The sequence below is a fragment of the Plasmodium sp. gorilla clade G2 genome (genome assembly GCF_900097015.1).
Source record: "Plasmodium sp. gorilla clade G2 genome assembly, chromosome: 2".
NCBI classification, from domain to species: domain Eukaryota; phylum Apicomplexa; class Aconoidasida; order Haemosporida; family Plasmodiidae; genus Plasmodium; species Plasmodium adleri (nom. inval.).
In genome coordinates, this window is record NC_041694.1 from 640,001 (window position 1) to 655,000 (window position 15,000).

The 15,000-nt window shown below is 18.0% G+C and overlaps 5 protein-coding genes across 5 annotated transcripts in view; 2 read left to right on the forward strand and 3 right to left on the reverse strand.

Moving 5' to 3' along the window:
* The window catches only part of PADL01_0216400 (conserved Plasmodium protein, unknown function), a gene marked incomplete at both ends in the record, with an annotated part of 5,820 nt that extends 949 nt beyond the window's left edge, over positions 1-4,871 (reverse strand). The window contains 6 exons of the mRNA XM_028682658.1: positions 109-3,517; positions 3,646-3,773; positions 3,977-4,042; positions 4,175-4,285; positions 4,387-4,590; positions 4,686-4,871. Coding sequence (XP_028536404.1) covers positions 109-3,517; positions 3,646-3,773; positions 3,977-4,042; positions 4,175-4,285; positions 4,387-4,590; positions 4,686-4,871 — 4,104 coding nt within the window. The remainder of the gene's footprint in view (positions 1-108; positions 3,518-3,645; positions 3,774-3,976; positions 4,043-4,174; positions 4,286-4,386; positions 4,591-4,685) is intronic.
* A 1,164-nt stretch (positions 4,872-6,035) lies between these two features.
* PADL01_0216500 (E2F-associated phosphoprotein, putative) lies at positions 6,036-7,198 on the reverse strand (the record flags this gene model as incomplete). The annotated part of the gene is made up of 4 exons (XM_028682670.1): positions 6,036-6,303; positions 6,398-6,473; positions 6,624-6,842; positions 7,057-7,198. The coding sequence occupies 4 exons, from the start codon at positions 7,196-7,198 to the stop codon at positions 6,036-6,038; spliced, it is 705 nt and encodes a 234-aa protein (XP_028536405.1).
* A 1,932-nt stretch (positions 7,199-9,130) lies between these two features.
* Positions 9,131-9,454, forward strand: PADL01_0216600 (40S ribosomal protein S26; the record flags this gene model as incomplete). The annotated part of the gene is made up of 1 exon (XM_028682681.1): positions 9,131-9,454. The coding sequence occupies one exon, from the start codon at positions 9,131-9,133 to the stop codon at positions 9,452-9,454; it is 324 nt and encodes a 107-aa protein (XP_028536406.1).
* Positions 9,455-10,178: 724 nt separating this feature from the next.
* Positions 10,179-11,813, reverse strand: PADL01_0216700 (conserved Plasmodium protein, unknown function; the record flags this gene model as incomplete). The annotated part of the gene is made up of 1 exon (XM_028682692.1): positions 10,179-11,813. The coding sequence occupies one exon, from the start codon at positions 11,811-11,813 to the stop codon at positions 10,179-10,181; it is 1,635 nt and encodes a 544-aa protein (XP_028536407.1).
* Positions 11,814-14,038: 2,225 nt separating this feature from the next.
* The window catches only part of PADL01_0216800 (replication factor C subunit 2, putative), a gene marked incomplete at both ends in the record, with an annotated part of 993 nt that continues 31 nt past the window's right edge, over positions 14,039-15,000 (forward strand). Inside the window, one exon of the mRNA XM_028682703.1 lies at positions 14,039-15,000. This exon is cut by the window's right edge and continues 31 nt beyond it. Coding sequence (XP_028536408.1) covers positions 14,039-15,000 — 962 coding nt within the window.

A 15,000-nucleotide genomic window follows, 5' to 3' on the forward strand; every position in this document is an offset into this window, starting at 1 on the left:
AAGGACAACATAAAAAAAATACACACACATACATACATATATATATATATAAACATTTATATATTCATACATATTTTATTTTTAACATATTATGATTAATTTTCTTACAATTTTTGCGTCATATCCACATTTTTGCCAATCACTCTCTGAAGAGAGCGTATCTTTTTTTTTAGAATAAAATTCATTATCTTCTGTTGATGTAAATGAAGAATTAATAGAACTCAACCTTTGAGAATTAATCAATGAATCAAAAAAACCATCACATGAATAAATTTTTTTTATCTCCATAAGAAAATAAAATGAATCATATGTTATCGAATGTTCTGAATCATAAAAATATATTTTGTCATCTTTTAAAAGTAATATTTTTCGATCATATTGTTCATTTGAATTCTTTATATATACCTTTATACTATTTTTTTTTTCATCAATATTCATTTCAAAAGGATTTTTCATATTATTGTTATTTATTTTTTTTTTTCTTTGAAATATTGTTTGTATATTTTGTTTTTCTTCATACACTTCATTACTATTAATACTGCTGACATCATAATAGCTCTCCGTTTCCTTTTTTTCCTTTTTTTTCTTTTTTTCCTTTTTTTTTCTTTTTTTTTCATCATCCATATTATTATATGCGAAAGAGAAATCACTATTACTACTAATACTATTATTATTATCATCATCATAATAACTACTATGAATATTACCCTCACAATTACTATTACTATTAATATTATTATTATTATTATTTTTTTTGTTATTATTTGATATATTCTCAATAATTTCATCATTCATATTATCACTACATGATATATAATCCCTTTTCTCTTCATATATACTTTTTTTTTTTTTCTTTAAATCAACTTGTTTATTAACACTTATAGATAATTTATTACCTTCATTATTTTCATTACACATATTATCTACATTGCTTATTATTATATCACTACTGTTCTCACTGCTGTTGTTTTTATTATTATAACTACTCTTACTACTAGTATAAACATCCGTGTTATTTATATTCATTTCAGATTTACTACTTGATGTACTACTTATACTACTATAATATATGTTATTATCCTTATTATCATCATAATTATCTATGTATATATTATTTTTACTATCATAAGTTTTTATAGAAGTATACTCGTCTTTAAATTCGTCATTGTTATAAGAATGTATCAATTGCTCATTTTCCTCATTTGTTTTTGAATAAAAACTATTTAAAGGATTAAATGTTTGTAAGATATTATATAATTTTTCATGCATATTATTAGAGTTTTTTAAAAAGAAAAATGAATTTTTACTTTTATTCTTATGATTGATTGTATTTCCTTTTGCTTCATTGAATATATAATTATATCTGTCTACTAATAATGATTTTACATTTTGATTTGCATGAAATATTTTTTCATTTTTTAATTTATATTCATTAAAAAATTTTTGAAATGGTATATCTATTCTTTTATTTTTAATATAAAAAAAAAAGTATTTATTTTTTATAGGTACTCTTAACAATTTGTCATATGGTAAGGTTAATATATTTTTTATATATATTAAAAAGTTCACATATTTATTTCTAAAAATATCTTTAAAATTCGTTTGACTTAACTGATTATATATATTTATAAAACTGCATGTATCATATATTAATGTTGATTGAAATTTCTCAAAGTTATTTTTATTTAGTTCTTCTCTTTTTATTTTATAAATATAACATTTAATTAAATTTTTTAAAGTAACTGAAAAAAATAATGTAAAACAAAATTTTTTTAATCGATTTTTAAGACAATAAAATGTATTATATTCATATATCTTTTCTATATAAGAATATAATTTTAAATCATTAATACTTTTACTTTTATTTATTTTTATTAAAACTTTTTTAAACACATTTTTATATATCACTTCAATAAAACTTATAAGTGTATTTAAAATAGGTATATAATTTTCTCCAAATTTTTTCCGTTTTTTTATATATTCTTTTTTATTTTTATTTATAACCTTTATTTTCTTTTTCTTTCTTTTTCTTTTTCTTTCTTTTTTCTCTTTACTTTCATGATATTCTTCTATCTTCTGTTTGTGAATAATATTAAAATGAATATCATTCATCTTATGCGTCTTAAATGAATTTTTATTATTACTATTTGAGTATATCAATTCTTCATTTTTAGAACTTTTATTATTTTCATATGCATCTGTTTGCTTATTTGAAAATTTTCGTTTTTCTGTTATATTTTTTATTTCTTCCTTTGACATGTTGTTATTATATAAGATATTATCATCATCATAATAATTACTATTATTATTATTATTATCACTATTATTATTATTATCACTATTATTATTATTATTATTATTATCACTATTATTATTATTATCACTATTATCATTATTGTCACTATTATCATTATTATCACTATTATCATTATTATCACTCTTATCACTATTATCACTATTATCATTATTATCATTTTTTTCTTTCCATTTATTTTTCCCTTCCCTGTTTAAATCAAAATTCTTAGTAGAATATATATCCTTCGAATATATATACAAACTATTTACTAGGGCACATAAATAATCATTAAAATAACTTTTAATTAATAAAATACACTTCCCCTCATTTTTACATCTATGAACGAAAAAATGATTATATTGCATATTTAAAATATCGATTTTGTTTTTATACATTTTTATTATCTGAGAAGATTTCTCATTTTTTATCAAACTTCCATTATTATAATAATTACGACAATTGTTATTATTATCATTATTATTATCTTCATTTTTTGAAGAAATATTATCATATTTGGCATGATTGAGGGTCGTGTGATCTTTATTTATTATATCTTCATAATCATTTTTGTGATCAAATTCTTTTCCACTTTTATCATATATATAATTATTATTATTATCATTATTATGATTATATATTTCCATTTTGTTATGTAGATCATTATGATCCTTATACATATCACCTTCTTCAGATTCAATAGAAGAACCTATAGAATTAAAAGAAAAAGATAAGGAGGGAAAAGAACTGGCAGCTTGACCATTATTCGTAAATGTATTAAAGAAATAAAAATTTTCAAAAAATGATAAAAACACCACATTTTCATTTATCGAATTTGTATATCTATAATAACTATTAAAAAATTCACTAGAATTTTTTTTCTTCGAGTTATATGATAACAAATTGTTATACTTCTTTTTCTTATTATATATTATATTGTTATTTATTTGTAAATATTTGAAAATATTTCGAGGTAAATTATCTTGTTCAGTTAATAAATTATATAATAATTTATGGAAAAAATAAAGTAAAAATAATTTTAATTCCTCATATAATTTCATCAACGGCTCGATGTTTGTCTTTTTTATTATTTCATCATATACATCCAAAATTTTTATAATGTCGATAAATATGGGTAATATTAAATATGTCTTTTTCTTTTTAATGATTTTTATTTCGCACTCATCAATGAGCATCCGTTTCATGATGAGATACATGCTAAACCTATATCATTACAACAAAAAAAAAAAATATATATATATAATACGATTAAATGCATGTACATATATATAAATAAACACACATATATATATATATATATATATATATATATATATATATTTTAAGTTTACCATAATGTTGAATTTATCTTGTTTACATAAGAAGAACATAATATATAGATGTTATCAAATAAATTCACATTTCGTATTTCCAATTTTTTCAATATAATATATATTTTGTAAAAGAAAAACAAAATTACCTGAACAATTCAGAAAAAAAAAAAAAAAAATAAATAAATAAATAAATAAATAACAATTAATAAAATAAACATAAAAATATAAAAAAATATAAATATATAAATATTTGCATATATATATATATATATTTTAAATACATTTTATAATTATAGACATATTAAAAGGTAATGGAATCTTTTATTTCTTCTTTATATTTTTTACATACCATAGTATTTGATAACGATATTTGAAAATGGTGATTATTCCACAGTGATGTAAACAAATAAAACACCTGAACGGTTAAGAAAAAAAATAAAAATGAAAATAAAAGAAATATCTATATAAATAAAAATATACATATATATATATATATATATATATATATATATATATATATATATATATAGAAACCATTTAATGTTACCGGATCAAAAAATATTTTGTGAATTTTTTTCTTTTTATTATATAAAGTGCTATTCAAATTTATCAGGAGATGCACCCCATAACCTATATAACTATCGCATATGTCAACAAACTGTAAAAGAAAGAAAAAATTATCATACATATATATGTGAAAACATATTTATTTTGTAGGCATATCATTATTATGCACATTTTTGTTTTGTAAATACTAACCTTTTGGATAGGTATAATGGAATATGGGAGATTAGATAAAATATTAAATAATAGAAGTAGAAAAAAGTAATGATCAATTGTTTTTTTTTTTCTATAAAGTTTTTTTAAAGTTACAGTGTTTTTACCAAATAACTGTATGAACAATTTCTCGTTTTCATTTTTAATTTCTATCTCCTCAAAGTATAAATCACATTCTATAGCAACCTTTGAAAAAGTAAAAATATATATAAGTGTATTCGTATTTTAATATATATATATATATATATATATATATATATATATTTATATATATGGATTACCTTTTTAAATTTCCTGATTAGATATCTATAAGCCTTTCGAGAAGATAAATGTTTCTTATTTTTGTTTTGCACATTTTCCGATTTATTTTCAAATGAGCTTCTTATATAATTGGAGTTTAAAAATGAATATAAATGAGACAAGTATTTATTTTCATTATGTTCACTATTACTTTTTTCTTCTTTCATTTTTGTATCCTTTTAATATAAAATAAAAGGAAAATAAAACACACAAAAAAAAGAAAAAAAAAAAAAAAACATTAAATAAAAAAAAATGATTAATTGTTTAAAAAAACATGTTCAACATGTACACAACAGGATGAATATTATATACATATATATATTTATCATATTCATCATTAGGCTATATAAATTCGAAATATATATATAATCTTAAGAAAAAAAAAAATATAAGACCATTATTGTAAATAATAAGAATATGATGAAGATGAATCACAAATTTGACTTTTTTTGTTAATAATATGTAAATATATATATATATATATATTGAATATTTAAATAAATATTATATATATATATGTATAAATTAATAATGAAGAAAACATAAAAGTAGATAAAAATATTAACTTATATGTTCACATATAAGATCATATCAAATATATATTATAAAATGAAAAGAACAAATTTGTTTTTTCTATTTTTTTACGTTCCGCTCAGAAAAAAAAAAAAAAAAAAAAAAAATTACAAATCATATATTAGCTTGTTATATTGGGTTTGTTTTTTTTATTTTTTTCCTTTTTAATTTTTTTTTATATTTTTACATAAATTTTTTATTATTATTATTTTTTTCCTTATATTAGATATAATCCCTTTATTATTCTTTTTTTTTTTTTTTTTTTTATAAAAAAGTGGGATATCCAAAATGATGCATGAACTCATATACATATACAAATAATATTTTATAATTGGAGAATTTAAAAAAATAAAATATTTTTTTATTTTTCAAATTTCTATGCAACGTGTTCAAATTAAAAGAATAAAATAAATATTAATGGATTATCTTTAATTAATTTTTAAACAAATTTTAGAAAAAGTAAGAAAAAAAATAATATTTATATGAAAGTTTTTTTTTTTTTTTTTTTTTTTTTTTCTCCCTTTTGATTAATGATACCAAAAAAAAAAAAAAGTAAAATTAATAAAAAATATAAAATAAATAATAAAATACTTTGTTTTATTAACATACATAAATATATAAATATATATATATATATTTTTCAAATTATGAACAAAAAAAAATATATACAGATATTATATATTTATTTATAAAAAATTTATGGTTAAAATATATTTTATATCCATATCTATTATTTTAACAAAATAATTCATTTCACCTTAATCAGGTAAAACGTCAAAAAAGTGGAAAACTCTTTCTTGTATTTCAAAATACGCTATATGATTATTACAATTTATACAAAAAACAGCATGATATTTTAAGGATTTATCAGATTCCTTATTCTGTTTGTTTTCATTATTTTCTTGATCTTTATCGTTTTCTTCGTATCTTTTAGAATTAATTTGACGCTCGTCAATTATTGTGTCCTCGTCTATTCTTATGTTAATTGCATATAAAGCTCTGTACTGATTAACATAATATTCATGCCTAAGGAGATAATAAATGGATACATATAAATGTATATAGATAAAGGAATATATATATTATTAGGTATGTTTATAAAAAAAAAAAAAAAACTAACCTTTGACTTTGATAGCATACAGGAATAAAACAACCACAACAACATAAACTAGAATCGCATGATTTTGTGCCAAATCCTAAAAATAATATAAATAAATAAATAAATAAATATATATATATATATATATATATATATACATATTTTGGATATAGCATTAAATTAAATTACATTAAATAAATGAATATAATGATATATTTTCATAAATGTTATAATATTATTTTCTTACGATATTTTTTATTCACATATTCTTCATCATAATTGTCAATTTTTTCATCATAAAATTCTAAAACGGCTTTTTCATTTTCATTAATAACATCGTCATCGTCATGATTTTGTTCATTTTGATTTATTTGATCACCTTCAATATTTACTTTATCTTTTAGTTCATTTGGTTTTATTCGTTCTTTTTTTATGCATTCATTATTGTCATTTATAATCTTCTCGTCTATATGTAAAACGGAAATTATAAAAAAATATTATAAATGTTGGTGTCTTGTAAATTTGGTTATTCTTACTTTTTATTATAAAATATGAATTAAATGGGATATTAAAAAAATAATTCATTTATAAATATTGTACATATATATATATATATATATATATATATATATTATTTTTGTGAAATAGCTTTTTTTTTTTTTTTTTTTTTTTTTTTTTACCTGAACAGGTAATGTTTAAAAATGATTTAGCAATTTCTATTCCTTTTTGGCTAGCTGATTCATTAGAATTTTCTGATTTTTCTTTTACTTTTATTTCATTGATTAGGAGATTTATAACATTATTTACCTTTTTGGAGCTCATAAGAAAGACAAACAAAAAGAAAAAAAAAAAATTAAGTGTGGAAAATGTGGATAATTTAAGGAGTGTTAAAAAAAAACATAAGGAATGAACATTATAAAAAGTTTGATAATTTTTTTATTATATTAAGACATAAAAAAGAAGAAGAAATATATATATATATATATATATATATATATATATATATGTACAATATTATAAAGTATGTGTCCCTAAGAAATATAGACTTAATATTCTTTTTTTTTTTTTTTTTTTTTTTTTTTTTTTTTTTTTGGGCTTATATAAAAATATTTAAAAATAAAGAATAAAATATATATGTATTTTTTTTATATTATTTCATATAAATATCTAAAATATTATCTTTTATAATTTTCTGTGTACCCTTATACAAGTATACGCATAAATTTATATAAAGTTGTACATATAGTAATACATACTATTGAGCTCATATATAATATATTATATTACTATTTTCTATATTTCAAAAATATTATAAATATAAGAATTTTTTAAATGTGAAATATACAAATTGGGGCGTATAAAAAGAATTCATTTTTTTTTTTCTTTTTTTAATTTCTTTTAGAAAAAAAGCAATATTTATTAAATTTTATTATTTCTTGAAACCTTTAAAAGATACAGCAGAATTAAGCTACAATATAAATATAATAAACACGCCAGCTTTGCCTTGTTTTTATATTTTATATATACCTAATCAAAAATAAAAGCATGAGAAGAAAATAAATTATATATTATATTGTATATATAAATATATATAGAAACATACATATTTTTAGAAGCTCCAAAAGAATAAATATATATATATATATATTAAAATAAATATAACTTATTTATCTTTTTTTCCTTAAAAAAAAAAAAAATAATTAAAACAATATCATAAAAAAGTAAAATTTTTAAAATTATATTTTTTTATGTATTTTTTTTTTTTTTTTTTTTGTTAAATTATATAATATTAAAATATATGTTATATTGATAATACAAAAAAAAAAAAAAAGTTTTAAAAGGGGTTTAAAGGAGTATGAAAAAAATATAGAGGGATTTTCATATAGTGTTATTATATTATATATATATATAATATAATATTATTGTATATATATGTTTTGCTTATAATAATTAATATTTCTTCCATATATATAAACATAATAAATTATATTATAATATTGTAAATATATATATATATATATATATATATTATATATATGCTTAATATATATATATTGGGATATTGTGCTTATATATAAAAATATATTATACATATTATTTATTATATTATATAAATATATTATATATTGTGAATGTTTAATTTTTTTTATAAATGTTTTAAAAATGCGAACATAATTTTATTCTTATTTTTTTACTTTTTATTTTTTTATGAAAATAATTTTTTAATAATAAGTATAATTTAATTAAAACATTTTGGAGAAGTAATAAAATATAATTTTATCTTAAGATAATAATTATAATAATAAAAATAAGAATAATAAGAATAATAAGAAATTATTTTACTTTTTATAAAATTTGAGAAATTATAATTTAACTAATTTTTATAGGTAAGTAAAAAAAAAAAAAAAAAAAAAGAAAAAATAAGTAAATAAAATAATATATATATATATATTTATATTTATATTATTGAAACATATTTTATATTTTGAAGTTCCATTAAAATACATAAAATAATATTATATGAAATATTTTATTTTGTAAAATTTTGTGTGTTTTTTTGAATTATTTTTTATAAATAATATATATAAGAATTTATATTTTTTTTTCCAATAATAATTTATTTTTGATAATATATATATATATATATTATTTGAAGAAATAAATATCAAGATTAAAAGATTTTAATTCCAATATATTAATATATTATATTATATTTTTTTATTTTTTTATTTTTTTATTTTTTTTTAAAGTAAAATGCCAAAGAAACGTAGAAACGGAGGAAGGTCCAAACATAATAGAGGACATGTAAATCCTTTGAGATGTTCTAACTGTGGAAGATGTGTACCTAAGGATAAAGCTATAAAAAGATTCAATATAAGAAATATTGTAGATACCTCAGCACAAAGAGATATTAAAGAAGCTTCTGTTTATTCTACATTTCAATTACCTAAATTATATATTAAACAATGTTATTGTGTATCATGTGCTATCCATTCACGTTTTGTTCGTGTAAGATCAAGAGAACAAAGAAGAGTAAGAAAAGAAACATCTAAACATGTTAACCCATCACAATTATAAGTAGATGTTTTTTCTTTTTTTTTTTTTTTTTTTTTTTTTAAATGTATATGTAAGTATACATCCATATAAATATATTATATATATATATATATATATAACCCACTTTGTTTTTTTCATTTCATATATTTTATTAAAAAAAAAAGAAAAAAAAGAACTTATAAAATTAACTAGCTGCTCTTACTTTAAAAAGAAAATTTTTAAAAAGTTCATATCAAAAAAAAAAAAAAAAAAAAAAAAAAAAATATAATAAAAAAGAAGCAAATAAAAATATAAAGATATAAAATAAGAAAATGTAGTAACAAGAAGGAAATCTTTTTCCTTCAATGTTATATTTTTTTTAAAAAAGACAACCAAATAAATGAACATATATATGTGAAAATATTAAATGTGTTAATATATCTTATATTTATTTATTTATTTTTTTTTTTTTTTTTTTTTTTTTTTTTTTTTTCTTCCTGTATATACGAATTATCAACCACATAACACAACTATATAATATTTACTTATCTAAAAAGTTCTTATAGGATATACAATCTGTAACATTTTAGTGATAACAAAAATATTTGAAGAGATAAAAAGATTTATACAAATGTGTATACAATCCAAAGTAATAAAAGTATGGTCTTACAAAAAATTTTACACACATATAAATAAATATATACACATATATATATATATATATATATATATATATATATATTATATTTGTATGATGTCCTTACCTTTATGATAAAATTTGTGAACGTAAATAACCTAACATATATAATTTGAACTCTTCTTGTGATTTAGGAACAAATGATATGTCTGAATTATTTTCAAATGACATATCACAGATTGTAGTTAAATAATAATTTTTTTTTTTATAATCAAAACAATATGTTGCTACATTGACTTGTATTTTATGCTGATCAGAATATACAACCTTTCCTTTATATAATACTTCTGTATTGACAGGGACAGGTAAAATATATTGTATAGAATTAATTTCCTTTAGTATTGGTTTTATTACAAATTTTTTTATTACTACCATTGCATGACAAAAAGATAAATAAGCTAGATGGCCACCAAATGTAAAATTATGTATATTCTTAAATTCTGATGATATAAAAATATTTGATTGCACATATGTATCTTTACATGCATATTGTTCTTTTCCAGCATAAAAAGAGAAATCATTTGAATTTAATATTGAATCAAATATTGTTAATATATTTTCATTACTATTTTTTGCAATTTCATTTTCTTCATTATCATATAAATTAGTACATTCATTTATATTTTTAATATATTCTAACTTTTGTGTTTCATATTCTTTAAAATAATTTGATAAAATATCATAATCATTTTGATGTAATGTTTTACTCTTAACATCTTTATAATTAAATAAACTCTGTACATCTTTTATATGAGAACATAATGTTTTGATTTTTTCATATTTTTCATCTTTCAAGGAGTTCAAAACAGGTACTACTTGTTGAGGTTTAAACGTTAAACAATTCACATTAACAAATGTTGTATATATATCAAAGACTAAATTATTTTGTTGAAAGAAATCAACCTTTAATATATATGATGTTGTTCCTGAGTTTACAATATAACAATTTATTGTTAATGGATATGTATCACGAAGACCAAATGAAAAATCATGATGTAATAGATTCTTTTCATATGTTTTTAAATTATTAAATAATACTGTTACGAAATTATATTTTTCATTTCTTTTATAAACACCTATACTATGTCTATATACTACATCTGCTGCAAGTGAATCAATAAGTTCAATAATATGTTTGAAAAAATAATCCTTTTCAAAATTTTTCAATACAGGGATATTCAATTGAACAAATGAATCATAAAAATCGACTTTATTATTTTCATCATTAACATTCGTTTTATTTTTTTCATCATTCGCATTCGTTTCATTCTTTTCATCATTCACATTCGCTTCATTCTTTTCATCATTCACATTCTTTTCATTCTTTTCATCATTCACATTCTTTTCTTTCTTTTCATCATTCACATTCTTTTCATTCTTTTCATTCTTTTCATTCTTTTCTTCATTTTTCCTTTTTGTTCCTCCAGAATTATTAGCAACCTTAAGCTCAACACCACTGGTATCGATTTTGATTTTATATGCTAAGGTAAAATGTGTTAAAGGGCAAGACGTTTCAAAATTTGTTAGATGTAATTTCTCTTCAACTAGTTCTAGATATAATTTTTCTTTTTTTAATATGGATGTTTTTTCCTTTAAACCTATAAAAATATCCTTATTCAATTGATTTATTTTAGACATATTTTTATTTACAGTACTCATTTTTCTTAATAACAAAACTTTACTTTGGTTTATATATTTTAGCATTATAAGTTCTATACATATATTAATATATATATATATATATAGATATGTACAGATCTCGATTTTTTTTTTTTTTTTTTTTTTTTTTTTTAAATTAATATAAATTAAAAATTATTTCAACAACGAATTTGTTTTCATATATGTATATTTAATGACGAATGCAAAAAAAAAAAAAAAAAAAAAAAAAAAAAAAAAAAATATATTATATAATATTTTATATATGTTTAAATATTTATGTAATTTTATTCCTCTATTATAATCTTATATTTTTTTTTATATATATTAATGTTAATCTAAAAATTATTGAGACAACATACAATTTTTCTTTTCATATATTGTATTATGTATATATTCAAAAGTATTATTATTTTAATAAAGACGAGAAAAAAAAAAAAATATGTATTATATATATATATATATATAATATTATATAAATATAATTAAATATTTATGTAACTTTATACCTCTATATAATCTTAAAATATATTTTTTTTCTTTTTTTTTTTTTTAAATTAATATAAATTAAATATTATTAACGATAACAACCAATATTTCATTCCATATATTTAGTACATGCAAGCGTAATTTAATGAAGACGAGAACAAAAGAAAAATATATATATATATTATATATATAATATATATTATATTATATATATGTTTATTAAATATTATTTATGTTATACTTTTTATTCCTACAATTTTTATAATTTTTTTATTCTCTTTTTTTGCTACCTGCAATGATTTTAGAATATATTCTTTTTGTATATATATATTATGATATGTAGAAAAAATATTTTGTAAAAGTAAATGAAAATATTCAAAAATACATTCTCAAAAAATATGCTTAACATGAAAATAAAATGGGCAAGGAATTATAAAAAAGAAAAAAATCAAAATAATATATATATATATATATATATATATATATATATATATATATATATGATATATAATAATAAAAAATTATACAAAATTTGAGAACCATGAAAAATAGAATTCTTATTTCTTGTTAATGTTAGTTATATAAAGGTTAAACAAAATATGTTATAAAAATATTGATATATATATATTTATTATTATATGAAAAAAAAAATATATATAATGCGTAAAATGAAACAAGCATATAATTTTTTCTTTATTTACATAACTGTTTATTTTTATAAAATTATTTTTTTAATAATACTTTTTTTCAATGATTTGTAAATAATATTTTATTTTTTTTCCCTTCTTAACAAGAACAAATATTTTAATTAAATTATATTTTATTTTAACACTCATAAGTGTAAGTATTTTTATTTTGTATTTTTCTTAAATTTAATAATAGATTTTAAATATTAAATATATAAATAATATATATTAAATAATTTGGATGCATAATAAATCTTTTTGCGTCTTTTGGAGTTAATAAAAAAGTGCTCATCTGTATATCACGATAATATTATATTATAAAAATTTATAATATAGCTTATATTTAATATATTTTTTTGAGCTTCTAATGAATAATTCAAAAATATATATATATATATATATATATATATAAATATATGTTATAATATATATATATTATGTACATATATTAATATAATATATTTTTAGTGTACATAAATTTAATTCTCATTTAGCATACCCTTAACTCATACTTTGTATATATTATATCTTAAGAAATAAAAAAAAATAAGGAAGGATACATACTGAAAATTTTGGTATATATGTAATGGAAAAATAAATAATAAAAAAGAAAAAAAAAAAAAAAAAAGTTTTTTTCTGTTTTCTCTTTATAATTCCATTTATTATTTTATTTTATATTTTTTTTGGGTGTGAGGGGAATTTTTATTATTTTAATATAAATTTAAGTATATTCAAATATAAAAAAGATATAAGAAGGATACACAGTATTGATAAAAATAGGTTTATAGTATTTAATCTATAAATAAATAAATATATATATATATATATATATATATATATATATATATAGGGTTAACTAGAAAAAATAAGAAGCACAAAAATATACATATATATATATATATTTTTATTTAATTATTTGTTTGTTTGTTTTTTTTTTTTTTTGAAATAATTTCCTGCATACTAGCCAATTGTACATAATTTTATTTCAAAAGCTGTATAATTTTTTTTTTTTTTTTTTTTTTTTTTTTTTTTTTCTTTTGGCTAGTCATATAAAATTATATATACACATATATATTTTTTGACCTTATATTTTTTAAGATGGAAAATATTCCGTGGGTTGAAAAGTATCGACCAAAAAGGTTAGATGATATCGTTCATCAAAATAATGCTGTAATGATGTTAAAGGAAGTTGTGAGGACAAAGAATATGCCTCATTTAATATTTCATGGTCCTCCTGGTACAGGTAAAACATCAGCAATAAATGCTTTGGCTCACGAATTGTTTGGAAAGGAAAATATAAGTGAGAGGGTATTAGAATTGAACGCTTCTGATGATAGAGGTATAAATGTGGTAAGAGAAAAAATTAAAGCATATACAAGAATAAGCATTAGTAAAAATAAAATCCATAGTGAAACAAAAGAAGTATTACCTTCATGGAAATTGGTTGTATTGGATGAAGCTGATATGATGACAGAGGATGCACAATCAGCTTTAAGAAGAATAATAGAAATATATTCTAATGTAACAAGATTTATACTTATATGTAATTATATACATAAAATATCTGATCCAATTTTTAGTAGATGTTCATGTTATAGGTTTCAATCCATACCTATTAATATTAAAAAAGAAAAATTACTTTATATATGTCAAAATGAAAATATTGATATAGTAGACGATGCATTAGAAAAAATTATTGAAACAACGGAAGGTGATTTAAGAAGAGCAGTTTCTATATTACAGTTATGTTCATGTATTAATGCAAAAATTACATTAAATTCAGTTTTAGATGTATCTGGATTACCATCAGATGATATTGTATATAAAATTATTGATGCTTGTAAAATGAAAGATTTAAAGCATGTGGAAAAAACTGTACAAGATATTATTGAAGATGGTTTTGATGTAGCTTATATTTTTAAATCTTTTAATAATTATTTTGTTATGAATACAGAATATGAAGATTCTTTAAAATATCAAATATTATTAGAACTTTCAAGACATGATTATCGTTTACATTGTGGTGCTACACAATACATACAACTTTTAAGTTTTGCTTC